Genomic DNA, 25,010 nt, shown 5'->3' on the forward strand with positions numbered 1-25,010 from the left:
GTCTTTTGGGTCTTTTAGATTTTTTTGGTCTTTGGTGTGTTTTGGGTCCTTAAGGGTCTTTTGAATAATTTGGGTCTCTGGGGTATTTGTGGTCTTTTGGGTCTTTTGGGTATTTTAAGTATTTTGAGTCTTTGGGGTATTTTGTATCTTTGGGGTCCATTGGGTCTTCAATGACTTTTCTGTAATGATGTTGAATACAAGACAATAGTTTATGAAGATTGATTTGATTAATATATACCCCAGTTGGTTCTTTCCTACTCATTTATTTATGAGAAAAATCTATGTGATATTAATCATAACACCATTATCTGTATTAATCTGCGATTCTGTTTCTTCCAAAAGCAAACAATATGGATCAACTTCTTCACTCTCCCCTCTTTCAATGTATAGAGAAGTATCCACTCTATTAGACTTTGTAGTTTCCTTTTGAGAACTCAGTTCAATTGTGTAGATTGTATAACGTTTTTGAAACGCAGTCATATCCAAAATAGGATCATTATTACCGTTGCTTTCACACACCTTATGGTAAGACTTGTAGGCTTCCGCATAATCATTTTTTTCCCAATCAATTTCCAATCTATCTCGTGGGTAAAATGTGCCATCAAGAGAAACCCGAAGTTGTTTCACCTTAGCATTATCACTCAGCACATTATTCTTATCAGTGCCTTCATCTCCATCTGGATTCTTAAAAATGAGCCACAGGTGTTGTGGCTTTCCATGAAGAACACCTAAATTCCAAGTGTCGGTAGTGTGTTCCAGTTTAACGTGTTGACATCTCCTTTTAAGGTATGATACATTTATCGGTTTCTTTGAGTTAAGTCTTCTGTTCATCATCTCTTCAGTTTTAAGATTAGGAGTATATTTACTAATATACCAACATAAATCTATATATATAAAACACAGTTTGTGTGTGTGTGTGTGTGTGTGTGTGTGTGTGTGTGTGTGTGTGTGTGTGTGTGTGTGTGTGTGTGTGTGTGTGTGTGTGTGTGTGTGTGTGTGTGTGTGTGTGTGTGTGTGTGTATGTGTGTGTGTATGTAATGTTACCGATAGACACCGAAACGGAGAGGCTCACGTGCTTGATATTTGGCATAGACATGGCCATTGAGCCTGGGACGAACATGGCTGAGACCATATTTGACGAGATCCATATTTTTTATTCATATTTACCTCAGCGCATTTCAGCGAAGTACACGCTAATCTCAGCCAGTGCGAGCAGCTCACTGATTTGCTCAGAGCAATCACGTGATGTACCATCCCGTCACATGTCACACGTTTGCACGTAATTCAGGGCGAAAAGCCATTGCGTTTTTCACCTTTATGCGACCGTGTTTTGTGTCGATTTTGTGCGATATGAATTAAATTTTAATTCATATTTCGTGTTTACGAATTCGAATACGAAGGATTTCCCCTTTCCCCTTTCGATTTCGAATATGAATCGAATACGAGCTTGAGTCGAGAGGGCGAATGTACGGGTCTCCACACCCCACCCCGCAATGCCGGGTACTTCTGCTAGGATCACGTGATGTTCCAACTTTGCCGCCATAATCTCACAGTTATGCGTTCGCACGTAATTCAGTTTTTTCACATTTCAGCGAGGAACATTGCCATTCACACCACATAGGTTTTTTTTCACTTTCATCTGATATTTGTGATTTATTTCAAACAAACTGTATTTCCCATCTACACGGCCATGTATTCCTATTAACGTTATGTAAAGTACATAAATTGTGTGGATTACATCATTTGTGGATGTGATCAATTGCCAGTAACCATCTATATCCCTCCCTCCCCTTCCCTCCTCCCCCTCCATTTCCCCCCTCCCCCTCCCCCTACCCTTCCCCCTCCCTTCCCCCTCCACCCTACCCTCTCCCCTTCCCCCCTCCCCTTTCCCCTCCCCTCCCTCTCCCTTTCCCCCATGCCCCTCCCTTTCCCCCCTTCCCCTTCCTTTCTGCCCTACCCCTTCCCCATCCCCCTCCCCTCCCCCCTCCCCCTCCCCTCCCTCTCCCTTTCCCCCATGCTCCTCCCTTTCCCCCTACCCCTTCCTTTCTGTCCTACCCCTTCCCCTCCCCCCTCCCCCTCTCCCTCCCCCCTCCCCCTCCACCTCCCCCTCCTCCCTCCCCCTCCCTCCCACTCCTCTCCCCCTCCCATCCCTCCCCTCCCCCCTCTCCTCCCCTCCCCTCCCCCTTCCCCCTCTCCCTCCCCCCACCCTCCCACTCCTCTCCCCCTCCCATCCCTCCCCCTCCCCCCTCTCCTCCCCTCCCCCTCCCCTCCCCCTCCCCTCCCCCCTCTCCCCCCTCTCCTCCCCTTCCCCCCGTTCCCCTCCCCTCCCATCCCCCTCCCCTCCCCCCAGCCCCCCTCCCCTCCCCCTCCACCTCCTCCCATCCCCCTCCCCTCCCCCCGCCCCTCCCCCACCCCTCCCCCTCCCCTCCCCCTCCCCCTCCCTTTCGACCCTCCCCTCCCTCTACCCTTCCCCCTCCACCCTACACTCTCCCCTTCCCCCCTCCCCTTTCCCCTCCTCTCCCTCTCCCCTCCCCTCCCCCTCCCTTTCCCCCATGCCCCTCCCTTCCCCCCCTACCCCTTCCTTTCTGCCCTACCCCTTCCCCATCCCCCTCCCTTTCCCCCATGCTCCTCCCTTTCCCCCCTACCCCTTCCTTTCTGTCCTACCCCTTCCCCACCCCTCTCCCCCTCCCCCCTCCCCCCTCCTCCCCTCCCCCTCCCCTCCCCCTCCCCCTCCCTCACCCCCCTTCCCTCCTCCCCTCCCTCCCGCTCCCCCTCCGTTTCCCCCTACCCTTCCCACTCCCTTCTCCCTCCACCCTACCCTCTCCCCTTCCCCACTCCCCTCCTTTCCCCCTCCCCTCCCCTCCCCCTCCCTTTCCCCCATGCCACTCCCTTTCCCCCCTACCCCTTCCTTTCCGCCCTACCCCTTCCCCATCCCCCTCCACCCTCCCCTCCCCCTCCCTTTCCCCCATGCTCCTCCCTTTCCCCCCTACCCCTTCCTTTCTGCCCTCCCCTCCCCCCTCCCCTCCCCCTCTCCCCTTCCTCTCCCCTCCCCCTGTTCCCCTCCCCTTCCCCCTTCCCTCCCCTCCCCCGCCCGGCAATGCCGGGTACTTCTGCTAGTCATCAATAACAAATTTATTATTATCACCAAAAACACAAGCAGCCCCAAAAAGCAATCTATTTACATTGTCATTACTTTGTAGTTGAAATCTAATTTTAAGTCCACACAAAACTTTATCATAATCACAAAATCCAAATATACGCTTAAGGGAACTGCTACAGTAAAATTATTTACTGCTTTTGTATCATCGTTATACATTGCCTTCCTTTGTCTGTAACCAGGGTCTGCGGTGGTACCCGTTGACATATCAGGAATAAAACCTTCAGCAGCTCCCTTACCCATTCTATCACTAAACGAATATCGTGTAAATTTCATCATTTCAGAAGTAGCAGAGACATAATCAATCGCTTCAACCTCTTGTGTTCCAATATATAAACGAACACTATGAAACATTTTCCAGAAGAAATTATTTACGAGTATCGCATTAGTGTTATTCGCTGCCGTCGTGAATTTAAATTTACACAACAAGAAACTATCAGATAGATTCAAGTAAGTTTGTTGATTATTTATTTCAAAACTTTTTGTTCCGTTTGAATTCCAGTCTGTTCCTGTTATAGCATTTACCGTAAAATAGTCTTCCTTTTTAGTGTAGTTTGAGATGATAATGGTTGTTATCATCTGCTTGGAGTTTGCAAAAAAGTTACCTCTCTTACCAAGGCCCTTCTCCCCCGATTGCTCAGTTTGGCCGGGTGGCCAGCTCCAGGAAGAGTCCTGGTTGTTCCAAACTTCTTCCATTTAAGAATTATGAGGCCACTGTGCTCTTGCGAACCTTCAATGCAGCAGAGATTTTTTTGTCGGCTTCCCCAGATCTGTGCCTCGACACAATCCTGTCTCTGAGCTCTGCAGGCAGTTCCTTCGACCTCATGGCTTGGTTTTTGCTCTGATATGCATTGTCAGCGGTGAGACCTTATATAGACAGGTGTGTGCCTTTCCAAATCATGTCCAATCAATTAAATTTACCACAGGAGGAGTCCAATCAAGGTGTGGAAACATCTCAAAGATGATCAAGAGAAATGGGAGGCACCTGAGCGAAATTTCAAGTGTCATAGCAAAGGGTCTGAATACTTATGTCAATGTGAAATTTCAGTTTTTTCTTTTAAATAAATTTGCAAAACTTTCTAAAATCCTGTTTTCTCCTTGTCATTATGAGGGATTGAGTGTAGATTGATGAGGGGAAAAATGAATTTAAACGATTTCAGCATAAGGCTGCAACATAACAAAATGTGAAAAAAGTGAAGGGGTCTGAATACTTTCTGAATGCACTGTATATGGATTATTTTTGGAGGCTTAAAGAACCACAACTTTCCCCAAAATAAAGTTTCTATAATGAGTTAAATAAAAGTCGTATAACTGATAAAGATTATACCTAAGCACAAAATGTTTGGAAAAAGTTTAATATAAAGAACCTTGGAGAGTATCACAATTTGTTTCTTAAAACTGATGTATTCCTAGTGGCTAATGTATTTGAGACCTTTAGAACCGTCTGCCAACATAAACATTCCGACGGATTAGACCCCGCTCACGATTACACTGCCCCTGCATTGTCTTGGAGTGCTATGTTAAAAATGACAAAACAGGCTTTGGATTTAATCAGTGATGTAGATATGCTCTTGATGATATAAAAGGCTAAAAGAGGTGGAATATCTCAAGTATGTTCGAAGAGATATGCAAAAGCTAACAACAAATTTCTTCCTAATTACGATACTTCAAAAGATAGTTCTTACTTGATGTATGACGATGCTAATAATTTGTATGGATGGGCAATCTCTCAATCCCTCCCTTATGTAGAACTCAAATCGGTTAAAGAGAAAGCTTATAAAAACGTTTTACAGGATATTGTTATCTCTACTCAATAATAATTCGATAAAGCTAAAATTGGATATTATTTTGAGGTTGATTTGAAATATCCTGAAGAACTTCATAATAAACATAAAGTTCTGCCTTATGCTCCTGATAAAGAGAGACCAAGAAAAGAATGGTTCAGTGATTATCAACAATCATTTAATACAAAAGGTAAATCAACAGAAAAATTACTTACTACATTATATAATAAAGGAAATTATGTTTTACACCAAAGGATTATTGTGTTTACTGTGTTTCATCCTTACTGTGTTTGCCTCTAAATTACTGTGTTTGCCTCTAAATCTTGTGTCCCAAACCCATCCCTCTCTGTACCCACCGTACCCAGTCGTACCCAGCTGCTCCTGGACTCTTGTGTCCTTTCCTGCTGACAAGGTGGAAAAGTTTCTGTCAACCCTCGACTCTGATTCTGCAATTGAACCTGACGGCATCAGCCCACGGGTCCTAAAATCTTGTTCTTCCGCTCTTTCACTCCCTCTCTCTGTTCTCTTCACACACTCTTTTGCTCAAGGTCAACTGCCATCTGCTTGGAAATCTGCCAACATCACCGCTTTGCACAAAAAAGGTGCAAAAACAGATCCCAGCAACTACAGACCAATCAGCCTTCTCTCAATTATCAGTAAAGTCATGGAATCCATCATTGATTCAGATATGAAATCTTTCCTCTTCTCCAATGGCTTGATCTCTGATCATCAATTTGGTTTCAGACCTGGTCACTCTACTCTGGACATGCTGCTACTGCTTTCTCAGCAATGGATGGAGGTCCTCAATGCGAAACAGGAAATTAGAACTCTCTCCCTTGACATATCTCGTGCCTTCGATACAGTCTGGCACCCCGCTCTGCTCACCAAACTCTCCTCTGTTGGTATCCATGGAAATCTCCATGCATGGCTGGCGGACCTCCTCTCTAGTCGTAGTCAATGTGTGGCCCTGAATGGGTTTCTCTCATCTCCTCTACCTGTTCAGGCTGGAGTTCCCCAAGGCAGTGTTCTGGGCCCTGTGCTTTTTCTGGTCTTCATCAATGATCTCACCGACTCTCTTGAAAATCCTCTCTATCTCTTTGCTGATGACTCGACTCTCTGTCGCTCCATTCTTCATCCCTCAGATCGGCAGTCTGCAGCCTCCTCACTCTAGGCAGACCTGGACAAAATAACAGACTGGACAAACAAGTGGAACATGTCTTTCAATCCCAGCAAATCTCACACTCTTACGATGTCTCTCCGAAAAGACCTACTGGAAAACCCTCCCAACTATGTAGATATGCCTGAACGGGAAGGGGAGATGAGAGAAATCCATTCAGGGCCTGGAGGTCGCACAAGATCTGCCAGCCACCCTCTGATGGTTAAACTGCCAAAATCTAGGCTCGCTGCTCACCTTCACTCTTTCATTCCTCTTTTCTCCCGCCTCTGGAACAAACTCCCATACTCACTTCAATCACACTCCTCCCTCCAGGTCTTCAAAACAGCTGTTCACCACCATCTCTTATCTTCCCCCATCCAAAACCTTGATCTTTTCTACCCCCACTAATTCACCCCAGATCCACCTTGTTTGAAATTCCAACTTCTTTCCTGGAAGTCTTGGCAGTGTCCATACGTTTTATACCTCTCCCACCCACCCCCCCCCCCTTCCCATGCCTTCCCCCCAAAGCCCTCTCCCTCCCACAGTTCTCTCAATGTCTCCATGTCTCTCGGTCCCTGCTCTCAAATGTTGTGTTTGTGTCCTTCCCCCTCTCTCCCCATCTTGTCTACCGCTCACGATGTTATTTGTTTTGTCTGTCTGTTTGTCTTTCTGTGTGATTAATGTTCGCTCTTTCACGAGCCTCGATCTTGTATACAAAAAAAAAAAAAAAAAAAAAAAACTACTTTCTGAATAATCCTCTCCAAGAAGTTCTGTCACTCAAACTTTTGGGTCTCACTATCTGCCATTATCTTTCCTGGGAAAACCACATTTCAAATCTGGCCTCCAAAGCCAGTCGCCGACTGGGCATCCTCCGTCGTGCGAAGTCCTTCCTTGGCACACCTGAGCTCCTCACCACGTACAAGGCTTTCATCCGCAGCTCAATGGAATACTGCTCTCCCCTCTGGGCTGGTGCTCCTGCCTCACACCTAGCTCGTCTTCACGCTGTTGAAAGCAAAGCATTCAGAATCATTGGAATCTCCTGCGATGAAGCTAACTCCAAGGGCTTCTCACTCACTCACCGCAGGCAGGTTGGTGGTCTTTCCGTCTTCTACCGACTCCTCTCTGGCCTTGCCCCCCCAGCTCTCTCTGGGCTCTGTCCCACAAATATTCCCACAGGTCGCACAAGATCTGCCTGCAACCCTCTTATGGTTAAACTGCCAAAATCAAGACTCTCTGCTCACCTTCACTCCTTCATTCCTCTTTTCTCCCGCCTCTGGAACAAACTCCCTCACTCTCTTCAATCCCACTCCACCCTCCAGGTCTTTAAAACAATGGTTCACCACCATCTCTTATCTTCCCCCATCCAAAACTTTGATCTTTTCTACCCCCACTAATTCACCCCAGATACACTCTTTCGAAATTCCAACTTCTTTCCTGGAAGTCCTTGCAGTGTCCATATGTTTTATACCTCTCCCACCTCCCCCCAAGCCCTCTCCCTCCCACAGTTCTCTCGATGTCTCTGCTCTCAAATGTTGTGTTTGCGTCCTTCCCCCTCTCTCCCCATCTTGTTTACCACTCCCCTTATTTTGTGTTTTATGTGTTGGTTTGTGTCGGTTTGACTTTTTGTGTGATTCATGTTAGCTCTTTCACGAGGCTCGATCTTGTATACAAAAAAAAAAAAAAAAAACAGCTTGGAGCCAAAACACCCCCCCCCCCCCCCCCACCTGGGTATCTAATTTCGGAGCCTCCGGTGCCCAAATGTTGTTCATGGTGAGGGTCCCCTCGGTCACCTTAACCTCATAAATGGACCGACTCACCTCATCTCCCAGACTCCCTTGGACTCGGTCAACCCCTTCCTCGATGGTACTGTAACAGGTGTCCAGCCGCTGTGTCAAATCATTATTTCCATTACCCCCCATCACTTCTGGCCCCAACAGGTCTGCATCCATCAATAACTGGTCGAAGTCCATTACACAGACCTCCAATATTTTTACCCTCCTGTTGTTCAGAACCACCGCCCTGGCACTGCACAAATTCAAATTCCTCCCCTTGTTGTTGCATTGAGGCATCCACACCAGCCCCATAACCTTCCAGGTCTTCATTTAACAAATATTGCCCCTTTAAATTTACGTTTTCCACATTTACCCCGAAACACTCCCCATTTAAAACCAAACATTCCGAATTTAAATTTTCCTTCTCCTGCGCCCGAAGCACATAGGCTTGGGTCTCACACTCTCCCATTCCCACTGTTAATTCCCTGTTTATGTAGGGATTGTTATGTGATGACAATAGTGTTAGCTACTCTCGAAACTAGGGGTTCCCAACCTGGGGTGCCCGCACCCCCAGGGGGTGTGAGATGGAATATCTGGGGTGCGACAAAGAGTGGCTTGTGTCCTTGTCGTCATGTGTCACGAGTCGTCACTCAGCCATCTGCCAGTGTGTGCCTTTTGAACATGACATAAAACTTTAAAGTCTTCCTCTCTTCTCTCTTCTCTCCTCTCTTTCACTTTTCTCTTTCTCTCTTCTCTTTCACTCTTCTCTTTCTCTCTTCTCTTTCTCTCTTCTCTTTCTCTCTTCTCTCTTCTCTTTCTCTCTTCTTTTTCTCTCTTCTCTTTCTCTCTTCTCTTTCTCTCTTCCCTTTCTCTCTTCTCTTTCTCTCTTCCCTTTCTCTCTTCTCTTTCTCTCTTGTCTTTCTCTCTTCTCTTTCTCTCTTCTCTTTCTCTCTTCTCTCTTATCTTTCTCTCTTCTCTTTCTCTCTTCCCTTTCTCTCTTCTCTTTCTCTCTTCTCTTTCTCTCTTCTCTTTCTCTCTTCCCTTTCTCTCTTCTCTTTCTCTCTTCCCTTTCTCTCTTCTCTTTCTCTCTTGTCTTTCTCTCTTCTCTTTCTCTCTTCCCTTTCTCTCTTCTCTTTCTCTCTTCTCTTTCTCTCTTGTCTTTCTCTCTTGTCTTTCTCTCTTCTCTTTCTCTCTTCTCTTTCTCTCTTCCCTTTCTCTCTTCTCTTTCTCTCTTCTCTTTCTCTCTTGTCTTTCTCTCTTCCCTTTCTCTCTTCTCTTTCTCTCTTGTCTTTCTCTCTTGTCTTTCTCTCTTCTCTCTTCTCTTTCTCTCTTCTCTTTCTCTCTTCTCTTTCTCTCTTCTCTTTCTCGCTTCTCTTTCTCTCTTGTCTTTCTCTCTTCTCTTTCTCTCTTCTCTCTTCTCTTTCTCTCTTCTCTTTCTCTCTTGTCTTTCTCTCTTCTCTTTCTCTCTTCTCTCTTCTCTCTTCTCTTTCTCTCTTCTCTCTTCTCTTTCTCTCTTCTCTTTTTCTCTTCTCTTTCTCTCTTCTCTCTTCTCTTTTTCTCTTCTCTCTGCTCTTTCTCTCTTCTCTTTCTCTCTTCTCTTTCTCTCTTCTCTCCTCTCTTGCTCTCTTCTCTTTCTTGAAAAGCTTGAAATAAAATCCTCTGCAACTGTCAGTCCGATTGGCACTAAATTTTCCGAATATGAGCGGCTCCTCCTTGGGAATTTTTAAAATGATAATTATGACGTCATAGTTCACGTGGTACAGGCGCCATCTTTGGAAAATCGAAAAAGGTTTTACCTCTGTATCTCCGAAACCACTCCATGCGAAAAACTGAAACATGGCTCATTGTCAAGTATTCCGCTTGGGGAATAAGATATGTCAATGATGATGTCATCGGTACTTTAATTATGACATCATAATTCGACAATTACAACTCTTGATTCGATCAGTATGAATTTATTTTCTCTGCAATTCTTGGTCCGATTAACACGAAATTTTCACCATAGGAGGGCCTCCTCCTGTAGAATATTTCAATGATTACTATGACGACATAGGTCACGTGGTACAGGCACCATCTTGGAAAAATTTCGCACCTCGATATCTCTGAAACCACTCCATGGAAAAAATTGAGACCTGGCTCACTGTCACCGACTCCCCAAGGGGAATAAAATATGTTAATGATGATGTCATCGGTGCCTTCGTTATGACGTCATAATTCGACAAATACAACACTTATGCATACGATCATTAATATAAAAAAAATTCAGCATCTGTTGGTCTGATTGACAGGAAAGTTTCACTGTAGGATCGCCTCCTCCTTTAGGATATTTTAATGATGATCATGACGTCATAGGTCATGTGTTACATGAGCCATCTTGGAAAAACCCCAAAAAAAGTTGCACCGCTATATCTCCAAAACTGCTCTATGGAAAAAATTGAAACGTGGCTCATTGTAAATAACTCCATATGGGGAATAGGTGTTGTTAACGATGAAGTCATTGGTGCTATAAATATGACGTCATAATTCGACAAGGATAACGTTTAGTCTGATCAGTTTGAAATTTATTGAGCAGGATCTATGCAACAATTATATTAGAGAACCGAAATTTATGATGTCATCGCTCACATGGTCTGGCAGCCATATTGGATAAAAAAAAAAGAAACGTTCAAAAACAGAAGAGTTGGCTCACACCAAGTTGACTGCGCAGGGTAAGTATTCTATGAATACCATCTAGTTTTGTATGTCACAGATGGGAGCGACATTATTTTATGTGCCATCTCTACATAGGGAGTACTCGCATAATCTCTGATAGAAAGGTGTATTTCTTTCGAAATAATGTCCAAAAAATTGAACGGGCCACAGGTTGACTCCAATAAAGTTGTAAAGACATCTCAAGAATGATCAATGGAAACTGGATGCACCTGAGCTCAATTTAGAGTGTCATAGCAAAAGGGTTGAATACTTATTGACTCGAAACATTTCAGACTTTCGTTTTTAATTATTTTGTAAAAGTTTAAAAAAAAAGAAAAATCCCCTTTGACATTATGGGATATGATGTGTAGATCAGTGACCAAAAAAATCTCAATTTAGTCCATTTTAAATTCAGACTGTAACAGAACAAAAGAACAAAATGTGAAAATGTCAAGGGGTGTGAATACTCTCTTAAGGCACTGTATAAACAGCTAAAACCGTGTCCTGGGACTTAATGACTCACCTTGTACATACTGCTGTGTGAAAAATGATTAGTAAGCTTTGCTTTCTGTCTGGCTCCTTGTCATGGTGTGAACTGAACCGTTTAGCTGTATGGGATGGTTCAATAATTTTTGTCCATGGATTTGAGTATTGCAACTGTAGTTTAAAGGTGCTAGTTAAGATGTGCTAAATTGTTCCAACAGTATAGCTGAAGCTCCAAATGGCTAAGTATTTTTTTCTTTGCACAATTTGCATCAGTCAGTAATAACTGGTACTTGAAATGTTCCAATTTTTTCCCTATGTTATCTTTCCAACAAAGTCTTGCTTTCTTTCCCTGTGTTTGTGTTGGTTTGTTATTGGATTCGCTGTTTTTTTAATATTTGACTTTTTTAATCCAAAAGCTGTTGTGACTAATTGTGCATGTGTGGTTCTCCCTAAAGCAGGTCAGCCAGGAGAACCGTTTGTATCAAGATTGTTGTAATTGTTAAACGGGACAGATTTTGGATGCATTTTGGGAATCCTGTGTGCCGTGCATTTGCCTGTGGCTCACACGGTGCATTGTTGCTGCACGAAGATGCAACGAAACCTACGATGAGGAGCAATGCACAAACCCCCTCCAACAATTGTCCATGGTGCTGCCATTATATGCAAGTGCATCATTTCAATTGGATGTTGAAGATGTGGGTGGGGTTTCACAGGCCTATGATCGTGGGTTTTGGTAGAAGGAAGCAGATGTTAATCTCCCTTCGTAAATTGCTGTTTATATGTGCGTTTTTACAAAGACGTTTTTGTCAGCGTTTAAGTGTTAGGCGTGTGTTCGCAACACGCTCGCTAAACACCTTTCGTAAATTCGGCCCTTTGTGTTTGGAAGTTTTTTTTTCACTCTCTTTTTCTGAAAGGAGGTTCTCTGTGGAGGCAGCCAGTAAGCCAGAAACATGTCCAAATTGTCCATGGACCGATTTCTTCACACAAGGGAGCACCGGAAAGCTTTCAGTTTGACTGACACTGTGGGGAGCAATGAAATTCACGCCTTCACAGACTGATGAAACCAAAAGTTGTATTTCCATTTTTTAAATTGTGACCAGTGCAATCAAACAACATAATTTTATGAAATGCTATTTCAATCATTTAAAGCATTTTATTCAAACTACATAGACATCTGAATGTTGCCTATCCTTGGTTTGTTTTTGAGGAGCTATAACTTGGCCGCACATGAGTAAAATACGGCCTTGTTCTATTGACAAGATGCTATCCAATGCAAGACAAGTATATGAAACAATTAGTAGACAATGGGAAAATCATCAAATATATGGGATCTAAATCTGGGATCCCAGGATTCTGATAAATGTCATCACACAGGTTCACGCGTATTTCTACGGAAGGAAAACAAACATCCAAATCGTGTTACCAAGTCAATCTTTGCAGTTACCTATTGCATTTGTTTCTGATGCTTACCAGCGAGTGCATCCCCTATTTCCTTCAGGCTCATTTCCAGAGTTTTACTGAAAGCTTGAAGGTCTCTGTCGGTCGATGCCTTGCTAAGGCAACACAACACACTTGTTTCCCTCATGTAATATGCAAAACCGATTCCTTCAGGATCCAATGGATTTCCAAGGGTTGCTTGAATATTTTGTATGCTGGTGGAGAAGATGTCGTGATGATATTCCAATTGGTACGCTGGATCCAGGAAATTTTTTGGAATATCGGTGAAGTGTTGCTGGCTACGCCTCATGGCAAGGTAGTGGAGAACAAAGAGGTGTCGTATAAAGCCCTTTCCTGGGGATAGATGGTGGGTTGGGAGGGAGGGGTTGGGTGAGTGTTCAGTGGGTTGGGATGGAGGGAGTGGGTGGGTGATAGGTGGAGGGGTGGGTGGAAGATGGATGGTGGGAGTGATGGAGAGATGGATGGATGATGGAAGGGATGGTGGGTTTGGGCAGTGATGCATGGATGAGGGGTTGGTGAATGATGGGGAGGGTTTGCAAAAAAGCAACAATATTGTTTGGAACCTTCTCTTGCTAAAAGGAATAGCATACATGTGTGTGTGGCACGTTTTATTGTAAAACGTTCCTGCTCTCGTATAGTTATAAACATAGGGGCAATACCCCTGGGGCTCACCTGGTAGAATAAACAGTATACTGCACCGACTAAGGGTATTTTAAACCAATTTCAATGGTTGCTTGAAGACAGGGCACCACGTACAATCATGGTAACATAATCATAAGACTTTAAACAAACAAAGAAAAAAAAATACCTATTTTGGGGAAAAACCTCCCCACCCCCCAACCCAATATATCTCCTCAGACCCCAATTTTTCTAAAAGCTTGAACAAACATTGGTACATCATGGGTGATGAAGATTGTGCTGAAGTTTCATGTAAATTGCATGTGCAGTTTCTGAGAAGAAAAGCAAACCCTTCTTTTGGGGGGAAACCCCCCCCCCCCCCCGTAGATGCCCAAGGCGGCAGGTTTTATTAGTGCCGTGAACAAACTTCGGTACATGACGGGCGATGGAGGTTGCGGTCAAGTTTCATCGCAATTATATGTGTAGTTTCAGAGAAGAAAGCAAATACCTATTTTGGGGAGTCAAACCTGGATCCACTTTGACACTCGGTACTTTAGTCACAACACAACTAATATCATTTGTGCCAACATTTGTGCCAACTAATATCTTCTAGTAACCATTGAAAGTACCGTATTTTCCGGTGTGTCAACCGCGGTTTTTTACCGACGGGAAAACACTAAAAAAGGGGGTGCGGTTGATACACAGTAACAGAAAAAATTGTGCATTGAAAAACTGTCATATCAACGGGACGTAATCTCTATATTACTTTGGGGTTGCGGGGATACAATGATGAATGATCGTCAATTACGTTACTAAGGTAGGTTCAACGCCGATTACTGCTGCCAGTCAAAATACAAGAAAGTTTGAAGTTTGTAATATTTGATTTTTCTATGCTTGTTTGTGAAAATGTGTACTTTCACTAGTCCTCTTTGAATGACAGGTCACATAGTGAATAGAGTGTGCTAAATAAAGACAGGATTAAGTCACAAAACAAAAGCGTCAACATGGTAAACAGATGTTTTGCATGGGACATTATGACGTACCTATTGTCTAACCAACGCCGCGGTAAACCTATTGAAGTCGGCTTTGATGCCGCCGCATGGGCTGGGCGAATGTATAAAACAGAGAGGTCAACGGGGAGTTTCACCATTCGTTCTATCCTGATCGAACTATCAAGACCAAGATTCACCATTCGCTTCTATCCTGACCAAGACCAAGCTTCACCATTCGCTTCTATCCTGACCAAGACCACGAGATGGCACCGCGATCATTCACAGCAGCTTTCAAGCTCCGTGCCTGCAGGTTTGCAGAATAGTTCAGGTAGTAATCGGGCGGCCGGCCGACACTTCGGAATCGACGAGTCCGTCATTAGACGCTGGCGGACTAACAAGCAGACGCTGGAGACGATACCGAAGAAGAAGAAGGCGATGCGGGGCAAAGCAGCCCAGTGGCCGGCCTTGGAGGAGAGACTGCTAATGTGGGTGAGAGAGAAGCGAGCCGAGGGACACGCCATCGCGACACTAGCATTGCGACTCCAGGCCCGACTCATTGCCAGGGAAACAGGGGTCGATGACTTTACGGCCAGTCCGTCTTGGGCGTACAGGTTCATGGGTCGTCATGGCCTTTCCATTCGCTGGCGAACCCACATTGCACAGAGTCTCCCTGATGACATAGCAGAGAAGACTGCTAATTTTCAGAAGTTCGTGATCAAGTTCCGCAAGCAGCACGACTATCCCCTAAGCCGCATCGGCAACGCAGATCAGACGCCGCTGACCTTCGATGCGCCTCGAGGGACCACCATCTCGGCCAAAGGTGACAAGATCGTTTTACGGTTATGCTAGTGACGGGGAAGTATTTGGGGGAGACTCAAGACTCCAATGACCAGACACAGGTTTACAAAAGGTCTGGTTTATTATTCACTTCATTCCATTTACCAAATAATACCGCATTATTCAATGGCTGAGATTAACTCTTTTCCATGGTCCTTTTCGTTCGGCTGATGTTCTTCCGCAGCGCTGTACTCGTTCATTCCATCGTTCCGTCGGGCAGGGCTTCTGAGGACAAGTCTACTTTACTCAACGTTTGCTCTCGTTTATATCGCCAAACTGGACTTAATCTCCTCTCCGCTAATGTCCCGAGGTCATGCATTGCACCGAGTCCTGGCATCAGCTCGCTCCCCTCCTGCTGTGATTTCCATTTACACAGCAGGGGGGGTGCTCTAGCCTGGGGCCTTGACCAGGTGTTTCAAGAGATTAACATGTTCATACACATTCTGACACTCATTTACAAACTCGTCTTTAACAGAGTTTGCATGTAAAATGTATCTGCTTTGTTACCAGGTTAATTAATAAGTTACCAGTGCCAATTAATAAGTTACACTGAGTTACACTTCCACAATTCCCTCATTTTTTTGTTTTTGTTTATATTAACCATTAATCTAAACATCAATATAAGTAAACAATCAATCACTACAAGTAAACATCATTACAAGTATAAGTAAATAATCAATCAATTTGGTAATCAAATTCCCTTCGGCATACACCGTCATCCTGCAAGAATCACAAAACATTTCGTTGGTCATTGACTTCTTCCATATCGTTCAATCTATTGCATTTGCATCACAAATATATTTTCAAAACAACACTTCACCATCACCAAGATACAACAATTTCACTTCATTTTCAAGTTTTGTAAAGCATCTGCACCATCTGGCAAAAAACGTTTGCCTCCACACAAATGTTGACTTTGTTTGAAAGGAAGGGCTGATCACTTGTGTTTGAATCCAGGTATGAAACATTTTCTCCTAATGTCTTCATAGCTCCTGCACTACTTCGTGTAGGATTTCGCTGTTGTGGTAACACTGCGGAGTCATAGACTGACCCTTCTCTCCATGTAGCATTCTTGCCACTTTTTTTGCTGTGAACCATAATGATTCCTTGAACAAGGCCTTCACCCAGTTGTAGTCGACTTGCCTCCTCCCTCATTGTGAGTGGGCAGCAAGTATTGGTGTGACGTTGATTGGCCAGCAAGATGTGGAACAGGGATGCCGGATGCATCCACACTGATGTTGGGACCATGGTGTTCAGGTCATTCATGGTCCTTACCAGGAGCAACCAGCAGAATCGTGCACAGCTGTTGTGACAAGGGCACAGCCGTTTTTTGCAGCTCCATGCTGGTTCCCCGGACGTTGGTGAAGTAATAACATATGTCCCCGCATTTCACAGAGGTTGCCGGTAAAATGTCGTTGTCCTGCAACTTCTGATGTGGTGAATGTTCGAAGCCTTCGAACAAGAGTAAGTGATCGCCTTTCTTTCATATGTTGCAGTGTGATCCAGGCAAATGGTCACATAAATTTCCTTGGTAAAGGTAAGCATTCATCTCCAAGTTACACGGGAGAATGTCTTCATCATTCTTTGAGAAAGAGGGTGTATGCCACGATTAACTTCATTTTTTAGCCACAAATTTTCTTTCTTTCTTCTTCCCAATTCCGTTAGCAATCCCTCCAAAATGTGATCTCGTCTTATCCTTATGCTCAGTCATATCTGAATCTGCTTTCCGCACACACTGAATCAGATAGGGTACATCTTACCATGAAATCAGCATAATCATGTATATCTTCCGACAGTTTCACATTCAACAATTTGTTGTTTTTCCTTAACACAAAAAGTTATATTCATTTATATGCGTCACACAAATAATATTCAATCAGGTATGTATTTTATTACTAAACTAAGAATAGCATTGTATATGATTACAATCACAAACGGGAATACCTAATTCCCAACAACAATTTTCCCAAACCAACAAATTAAGCATAATGTATTATTACCATAATTCCTCTCCACTTTTTCTTTTCCCTCTTTTTTCCCTAACAGTGTGTCACTCGTGGTGATATGAGTTCATTGATATTGTAATTGACACAACTCATAACATTGTCGTTATGCCATTATCTTAATTCTACTGTTTATGTCGCCATAAAAGTCTTCCTTTTCTGGTTCCACATTTCTTTCCTCATTTGTCACTTCATGCGTTATCATCGTGTTGTTGGTTACCTTATTCAAACACACCGTCACTAAGGCTTTCAAGCAAGCCACCACTAAAACAATTGCCAATATAACTACTAAACCAACAAACAAGTCTGCTACTCCTTGTATATATTCATACCTATGACATAGTTATATGTCGATGACATTTAACATTATATACCAAACTAACAAGCTTCCTAAAAGGTAAATAAAGAAAATCCCTTAATATGTAACATAATCAGATTATTTGTCTTACCCTGATCCCCCTATCTCCCGGGGTTGAACTCAATCCCCTGATCATGAGTGTAGTTGTGATACATTTTTTTTTTTCACTCATGCTGTATTAATATCAGCAGGTAATTGTATGTCATGTAGGCAAATAAATGTCACTATTCCAAGTAGGAATATCGCATGTTGAAAATGTAATGTTTATCAATGCAAGGGGTGTTAAAATGTAATTCAAATGACTGTAAATCACGACTATCATTTTTCTACCACTGAATGTTCTGCTGGGCTGCTAGGTGCAGCCTCATTTTCTGTGGGATCGTCCACCTTAGCCCCATGTGCTTGCTTGCAATGAGAGGCATGAATCCAACTTTCTATTTTGGGTCCATATTTGTTTCTATTCTTATCAATCTCCTATGGTTTATCAATTCGTTCCAAGATACCGCAACCAAAGGTTTTAACCAAAGCTCTACCAAACTATTTCCAATTTGAACAAAAATGCCAGTGAAACAATGATTCGAAGGATTAACTTCAAGGGGTCAATAAATTTATTCTATAGCCAGATCTAATTTTCCCATCCAATAGTTTGCCTTGCCACATGTCATATTATAACACCTTAATAAACCTTCGAAAAAATGTTTCCCATCTCAACAAATTTCCTTTTTTACAAATAGCCATGTGTAACTTACGTATTTAACTACAATTTCCTCTCAATTTGTTTGGCCTAACTGGCCGCAAAAGTGGCTGCCAGCATGCAGTACCGTTTTTTATCTACCAAGGAAGTGTTCCACACAAGACCTCTACCAAAATGTTGTTTGTAAAACAAATCTGGGATTTCTGATTACATGGATGCACACTCTCAGGACATTTTCAGGCTGCTGTTAACAATCCACTACGATGACTTAATTCCTTTACCCACAATCAAATAATTAGTACAAATTGAGGATATTATCCCTATCACATTCTTTTATAGATTCATTATGTTGGATCTAATTTTTTCCAATAATTTTCCACTGCTGTAAGGCGGAACAATAGCTCTCATAAGTCTTAGTAATATCGTACTTAATTTGCCCAGCAGAGAATAATTTATTTACTATCCTTTCTCATCTGTTAACCAGTGACTTTGTTTAAACTCCAGAACTGAAAACCCACAATAGTTCAAACCAGCAAAATTTTCTTTACTCTTTTCCCATATCATCTATGCCTAAAACACATCCATATATACAGCACAATTTATATGCTGATAAAATTCAAGTTTATATATATAAAATCCGTGAGCAGAGCACTCTGGGAAGTCAGTGCAAGACCTCTCCCAAATTTGGCCAATTTTGTACTCCCACATTTCCATGAAGCTCATATCCATAAATAGCTTTGATTCTCATATAAATTCTATCAAAATGGAATCTCAAGATTACTCCCAATTTTTACTATCAATGAATTTACTATCACTGAATGGCTGCTCATAACTCAGCAAATCAAATTTTTATATTCCATCTCCCTTGACAAAAAGGATAATGTTCATAATCAAATTATATTTCTATTTTATTTTACTAATTCTCTCGATATGCGATCCCATCCACATGGAACTATCTATTTTCAGACAAGGCACACTGTCGGTGTCAACAATCTTGTAAGATTGATACACAAAAACACACACACACATGCATTATGCATATTTGTTTGCGTTGGAACCATTATTTACAGATCAGATGGGTGTCAATTTTATTTCAATTTCATAAAATTAGTCAATCAAATTCAAAATGCTTATAGACAAATAAACCAAAAGTCCATTTTTAGAAAACCCCTATGATGTCACATTGAAATTACCTTTTCAGCCTTCACAATAATCTATCCAAATTTTGACTACACACCCATTTGCATGTCAGTCGACCACTGACCTATCAATCGTGCGGAACAATAGTCCGAAATTCCCACCTGATCATCATGTGACTCTTGTCACTTGGTTTGCCAAAAAATTGCAACGCAATTGTTCCAAACTTTGTAAATTTAAAATTGCTGTGCCCAAAATAGAAGATCCAATTTTGGCATTTGATCAATTAATTATTAATTTGTTAACAAGCAAAAGAAAAAAATGAATCATTCTTGCTCTGAAAACTTTTCAGACACAAGAATCATCGACAGTTATTCATGTTTGTCCAGTAATCGAATCTGTTGAGGCCAATCATCATTTGGGATTTGCAGCAATGAAGGCCTAATCATTGTCTGAGGTACCGGTAAGCACTGGTACCCTTGATCTTGGTTTGCCCCATGATCTTGTCTTCCTGTTGACATACGGACATCTTCTTCTCCAATGTCCCATCTTTCCACACTTGAAACACCGGTTTCTGTCGTTGTCTGATCTGTGCACCTGTGCACTTGTATTGCTGGGCTGCATCTCTACATCCCTGAGTTGCCACTGCAATCTCTCGTTATCTCCTGAAACACGAAAAAATTCTCTGTACCGTCCTTTTTGGGGAGACAACTGGAAATCAGATGGGACAACTGTCCCTTTCATTCCTAATTTCGAGGGCAGTTGTGCATTTGTCTCCTCCACTGTATCCTGTATCCTTTTTATTTTAAGTTCTAGATCCGTTATCCGTTCTTGCTGTTCCCGTTGTCTGGATTCACCATCCCAAAGATGGAATGCAAGCCAGTCTACTGTTAGATTCTGTTTCTTCCTGGCTTTCAATCTTTGTTCCAATCTTTCCAATCGACTTCGCTCAAATGTACCATCTCTTGGAAACTCCTAATCATGTCCCTTTGTCCACAAATACCAATTCTCGACCTGCCTTATAGCTTCGGCACCATAACGGTCGTACATATGATGTGTACAAGTACCTTTTTTGTGGAATCTCTGGTTGTCCTTGTGTATTCTTGCAGGCTCCATTTCCCATTCTGCCTTTTATCAAAGTAGCGTTGGATGTGTTGTAGTTTGTTCCTCTAAAGCTTCACTCGTACCTCCAGGAAGGATCTCTCCACCTGTTCAAACGGTGATTTCCAGAGAATCTCTCTCACCTGTGGCTTTTGCACAATCCAATCTCACAGATCAGTATTTGCAGATGAGCCAGAGGGTCAGTATGAAATGGGTGAATCCTCAGGTGTCCGCTCTGTTGAAGGGGAAATCACACAATGGTAACCGCACATATATATCTGTATATAAACTCACCACCTTGCTCAATTTTCCCAGGTTGTCTCCACATTGATAATATCTCGCAAAGATATCAAAGCTTCTTTCTTGAGACCGCATTTTCATCAATCAAACAATCAATATATTCAATTCAATTTATTCAGTTCAATTTATTCAGTTAAATTTATTCAATTAAATTCAATCAATTAGATTCAATCAATCAACAATCCAATCATATCATTCAACCTCTTCCTGAGTGTGAAGAATATCCACTCATATCATTCGACTTCTTCCATAAGTGTGAAGAATATCCAATCATATCATTCAACCTCTTCCTGAGTGTGAAGAATATCCAATCATATCATTCGACTTCTTCCTGAGTGTGAAGAATATCCAATCATATCATTCAACCTCTTCCATAAGTGTGAAGAATATCCAATCATATCATTCGACTTCTTCCATAAGTGTGAAGAATATCCAATCATATCATTCAACATCTTCCTGAGTGTGAAGAATATCCAATCATATCATTCGACTTCTTCCTGAGTGTGAAGAATATCCAATCATATCATTCAACCTCTTCCATAAGTGTGCAGAATATCCAATCATATCATTCAACCTCTTCCATAAGTGTGAAGAATATCCAATCATATCATTCAACCTCTTCCATAAGTGTGAAGAATATCCAATCATATCATTCAACTTCTTCCTGAGTGTGAAGAATATCCAATCATATCATTCGACTTCTTCCTGAGTGTGAAGAATATCCAATCATATCATTCAACCTCTTCCATAAGTGTGCAGAATATCCAATCATATCATTCAACCTCTTCCATAAGTGTGAAGAATATCCAATCATATCATTCAACCTCTTCCATAAGTGTGAAGAATATCCAATCATATCATTCAACTTCTTCCTGAGTGTGAAGAATATCCAATCATATCATTCGACTTCTTCCTGAGTGTGAAGAATATCCAATCATATCATTCAACCTCTTCCTGAGTGTGAAGAACATCCACTCATATCATTCGACTTCTTCCATAAGTGTGAAGAATATCCAATCATATCATTCAACCTCTTCCTGAGTGTGAAGAATATCCAATCATATCATTCGACTTCTTCCTGAGTGTGAAGAATATCCAATCATATCATTCAACCTCTTCCATAAGTGTGAAGAATATCCAATCATATCATTCAACTTCTTCCTGAGTGTGAAGAATATCCAATCATATCATTCAACCTCTTCCTGAGTGTGAAGAATATCCAATCATATCATTCGACTTCTTCCTGAGTGTGAAGAATATCCAATCATATCATTCAACCTCTTCCTGAGTGTGAAGAATATCCAATCATATCATTCGACTTCTTCCTGAGTGTGAAGAATATCCAATCATATCATTCAACCTCTTCCTGAGTGTGAAGAATATCCAATCATATCATTCGACTTCTTCCATAAGTGTGAAGAATATCCAATCATATCATTCGACTTCTTCTCCATAAGTGTGCATTCAACCTCTTCCAAATTTTGTCCGCTCATTCACTTTTCCTGATTCGCATCAAGGATCTCCATCATCAGACAGCGTACTTAATTCCGCATTTTAATGAGAATTCAACAGGATTTTACGACTCAAAGGAAAAAGAACGAGCAGACCTTTTGCAGGATGATCGTTACAAAAATCGTTACATATATTAAAGTATTTATAATGTCGAAAAATCATATCTTAATTCTTACAAAATTTGGTTCTTTGAATAAATCACAGCACCGGGAGAACCAGCTCCAAAAATGGATCTTTGTGTTTATTCAGCACCCTAGTAATTGGTTCTTTGTGTACTAATTACACAGCACCCAGGCCCCGCTCATATGGATCTTTGTGCAGCGCTACACAGCACCTGAGCAAAAAGGGGTTTCATCTACATTTTCCCTATCTGGTGTACCATCCGTGATATTTGTCTGCTCATTCACTATTCCTGATTCGTCATCAAGGATCTCCATCATCACACAGCGTACTTAATTCCGCTTTTTAATGAGAGTTCAACAGGAATTTACGACTCAAAGGAAAAGAACGAGCAGACCTTTTGCAGGACGATAACTGGAATTAGTCGTGAAAATATATCCAAAATACACAAAAATACACACCCACAAAAATAAACAACAAAACCCAAAACAAACCCAAGGTCGACCATCTTCATCTATTTAAAACGAACATTTCCTTTATCACCACAGCTATGTGGTATAATCAACAATAGAATAAAACTGTACATAGCAACAGGCTACCTCATGGCCACTTAGTATGCCTATTGACAATAAGTCATAACAATATTGAATAATCATTGAACAATTAAAATCGCTTCCACTGCTCCAGCCGCAGCATTCGTCATTTTGTCTGCTCATCCACGTGACCAAACGAAATAAAGGGAGCTCAACCATTACACAGCGCTTTTAATGGCGCTTGCCATAGGAACTCAATCTATCGAAAAATGAACGCAGGGATGCATTTTAAAGGTGCAGTGGCACTAACTGAGTTGCCACGAATATGGCCACGAAATTGCCAATGTGGCCATCACAAAATATTTTCCTTAATCAATTGGCTCATAGCATAACCAATCTGCAAGTATTTCATCCGAAGATGTATCTCTGAGGACTTTTAATTAAATAAGTCATTTATAAATCAACGAGTTAATTTATTAAATGATTAATCAATAAATCAAAATTTTCCTTGACAGCCACATCACTCGGTCAGTGTCATGTCCAAATATCAGCTTCCTTACTCAAAATGTGCCTGAGTTAATGTAATGTAATTACTGTAATAAGATTACTGCAATTACTGTAATGATTACTGTAATTACTGTAATTACCGGAACTGTAATTACTGTAATTACCTCAGGTAATTACTGTAATGTAATTACTGTAATTTAATAAGAAATGTAATTAATTAAATAAGTACTTCATTAATCGCTAATAATGAAATAATTCCTGAATTCTTATCCGATTTATTTAACATTTGAGTGTCCCCAAAACGTTGGAGCAAAACGTTGCAACAACGAAAGTGAAACGTTGTAGCGACGTTGTGGAAACGTCAGCAAAACACAACATTTGAATGTTCCCAAAACGTTGGAGCAAAACGTTGCAACAACGAAAGTGAAACGTTGTGGCGACGTTGTGGAAACGTTAGCACAACCCAACATTTGAATGTTCCCAAAACGTTGGAGCAAAACGTTGCAACAACGAAAGTGAAACGTTGTGGCGACGTTGTGGAAACGTCAGCAAAACCCAACATTTAAATGTTCACAAAACGTTGGAGCAAAACGTTGCAACAACGAAAGTGAAACGTTGTGGCGACGTTGTGGAAACGTCAGCAAAACCCAACATTTAAATGTTCACAAAACGTTGGAGCAAAACGTTGCAACAACGAAAGTGAAACGTTGTAGCGACGTTGTGGAAACGTTAGCACAACCCAACATTTGAATGTTCCCAAAACGTTGGAGCAAAACGTTGCAACAACGAAAGTGAAACGTTGTGGCGACGTTGTGGAAACGTTAGCACAACCCAACATTTGAATGTTCCCAAAACGTTGGAGCAAAACGTTGCAACAACGAAAGTGAAACGTTGTGGAAACGTCAGCAAAACCCAACATTTAAATGTTCACAAAACGTTGGAGCAAAACGTTGCAACAACGAAAGTGAAACGTTGTAGCGACGTTGTGGAAACGTTAGCACAACCCAACATTTGAATGTTCCCAAAACGTTGGAGCAAAACGTTGCAACAACAAATGATCACAAGTAATTATCACATTGCAATGACCTCTAAACATTCCTAAACCAATATCCCATTAAAATCCCATTATCTTGTCACGGCGTGCCCGCACGTATACTAGGGCGTGCCCACACGTACGTGCTTGCCCGTACGTGCTTGCAAAAAAAATGCGTGCAAACAACAACAACAAATTTTCTTTGAAACCACGTGGGAGTAACGACCACAGAACCCCCCCCCCCCCTCTATTTACATGAAATGGTTTGGTCCATTCGCAAAGCCAAAGCGAACGGCTTGCGAGTACGGTGACCATACCTTGGGAACCACTTGTCCGATTAATTTTAAACCTTGAAAAGGCACATCCTCGGGTCCCCAGCAATATACCTGGCAAGTTTCAAGTATATCGGACCGGTAGTTGTCAAGAAACAGCGGTCGCATACAGACAGACACACACACCGAGATTACTGGAATTATAGATAGATAAAAATCCGATCCCATTAAAACCTTCAGACAAACCACTAGCATATATTATTCCTAGGACTAAAATTACCAGGACCATTATCAAACATTTATCAAAATATTAGGACCATCATCAAACCAATGAATGACTCAATCCTTTAATGACTACATCCACTTTAATACTTCAAATTTTCCATTCCTTCCCTTCCTGATCCTTCGATGTAGGGATGGGTTCTTTTTAGGATCATGTTGCATCGAGCATTATTTTCCAAACAGTGTGAACATTAAACCACACCAAAA

The 25,010-nt window shown here is 42.0% G+C and overlaps 2 protein-coding genes across 7 annotated transcripts in view; one reads left to right on the top strand and one right to left on the bottom strand.

Annotated features, from left to right (window-relative positions):
- The window catches only part of LOC144889489 (uncharacterized), an 880,122-nt gene that overhangs the window by 295,681 nt on the left and 559,431 nt on the right, over positions 1–25,010 (top strand). The gene's annotated exons all lie outside the window — the stretch shown is intronic.
- Positions 12,186–25,010, bottom strand: part of LOC137412765 (carnitine O-palmitoyltransferase 2, mitochondrial-like) — an 84,567-nt gene continuing 71,742 nt past the window's right edge. For all 6 annotated transcript variants that reach the window (XM_078769769.1, XM_068098066.2, XM_078769761.1 and 3 more), the window contains one exon: positions 12,186–12,837. In XM_078769769.1, coding sequence (XP_078625895.1) covers positions 12,491–12,837 — 347 coding nt within the window. In that variant the 3' untranslated portion in view covers positions 12,186–12,490. The remainder of the gene's footprint in view (positions 12,838–25,010) is intronic.

Source organism: Myxine glutinosa, chromosome 1 (assembly GCF_964187855.1).
Source record: "Myxine glutinosa chromosome 1, kmMyxGlut1.1, whole genome shotgun sequence".
Classification (NCBI taxonomy): Eukaryota; Metazoa; Chordata; class Myxini; order Myxiniformes; family Myxinidae; genus Myxine; species Myxine glutinosa.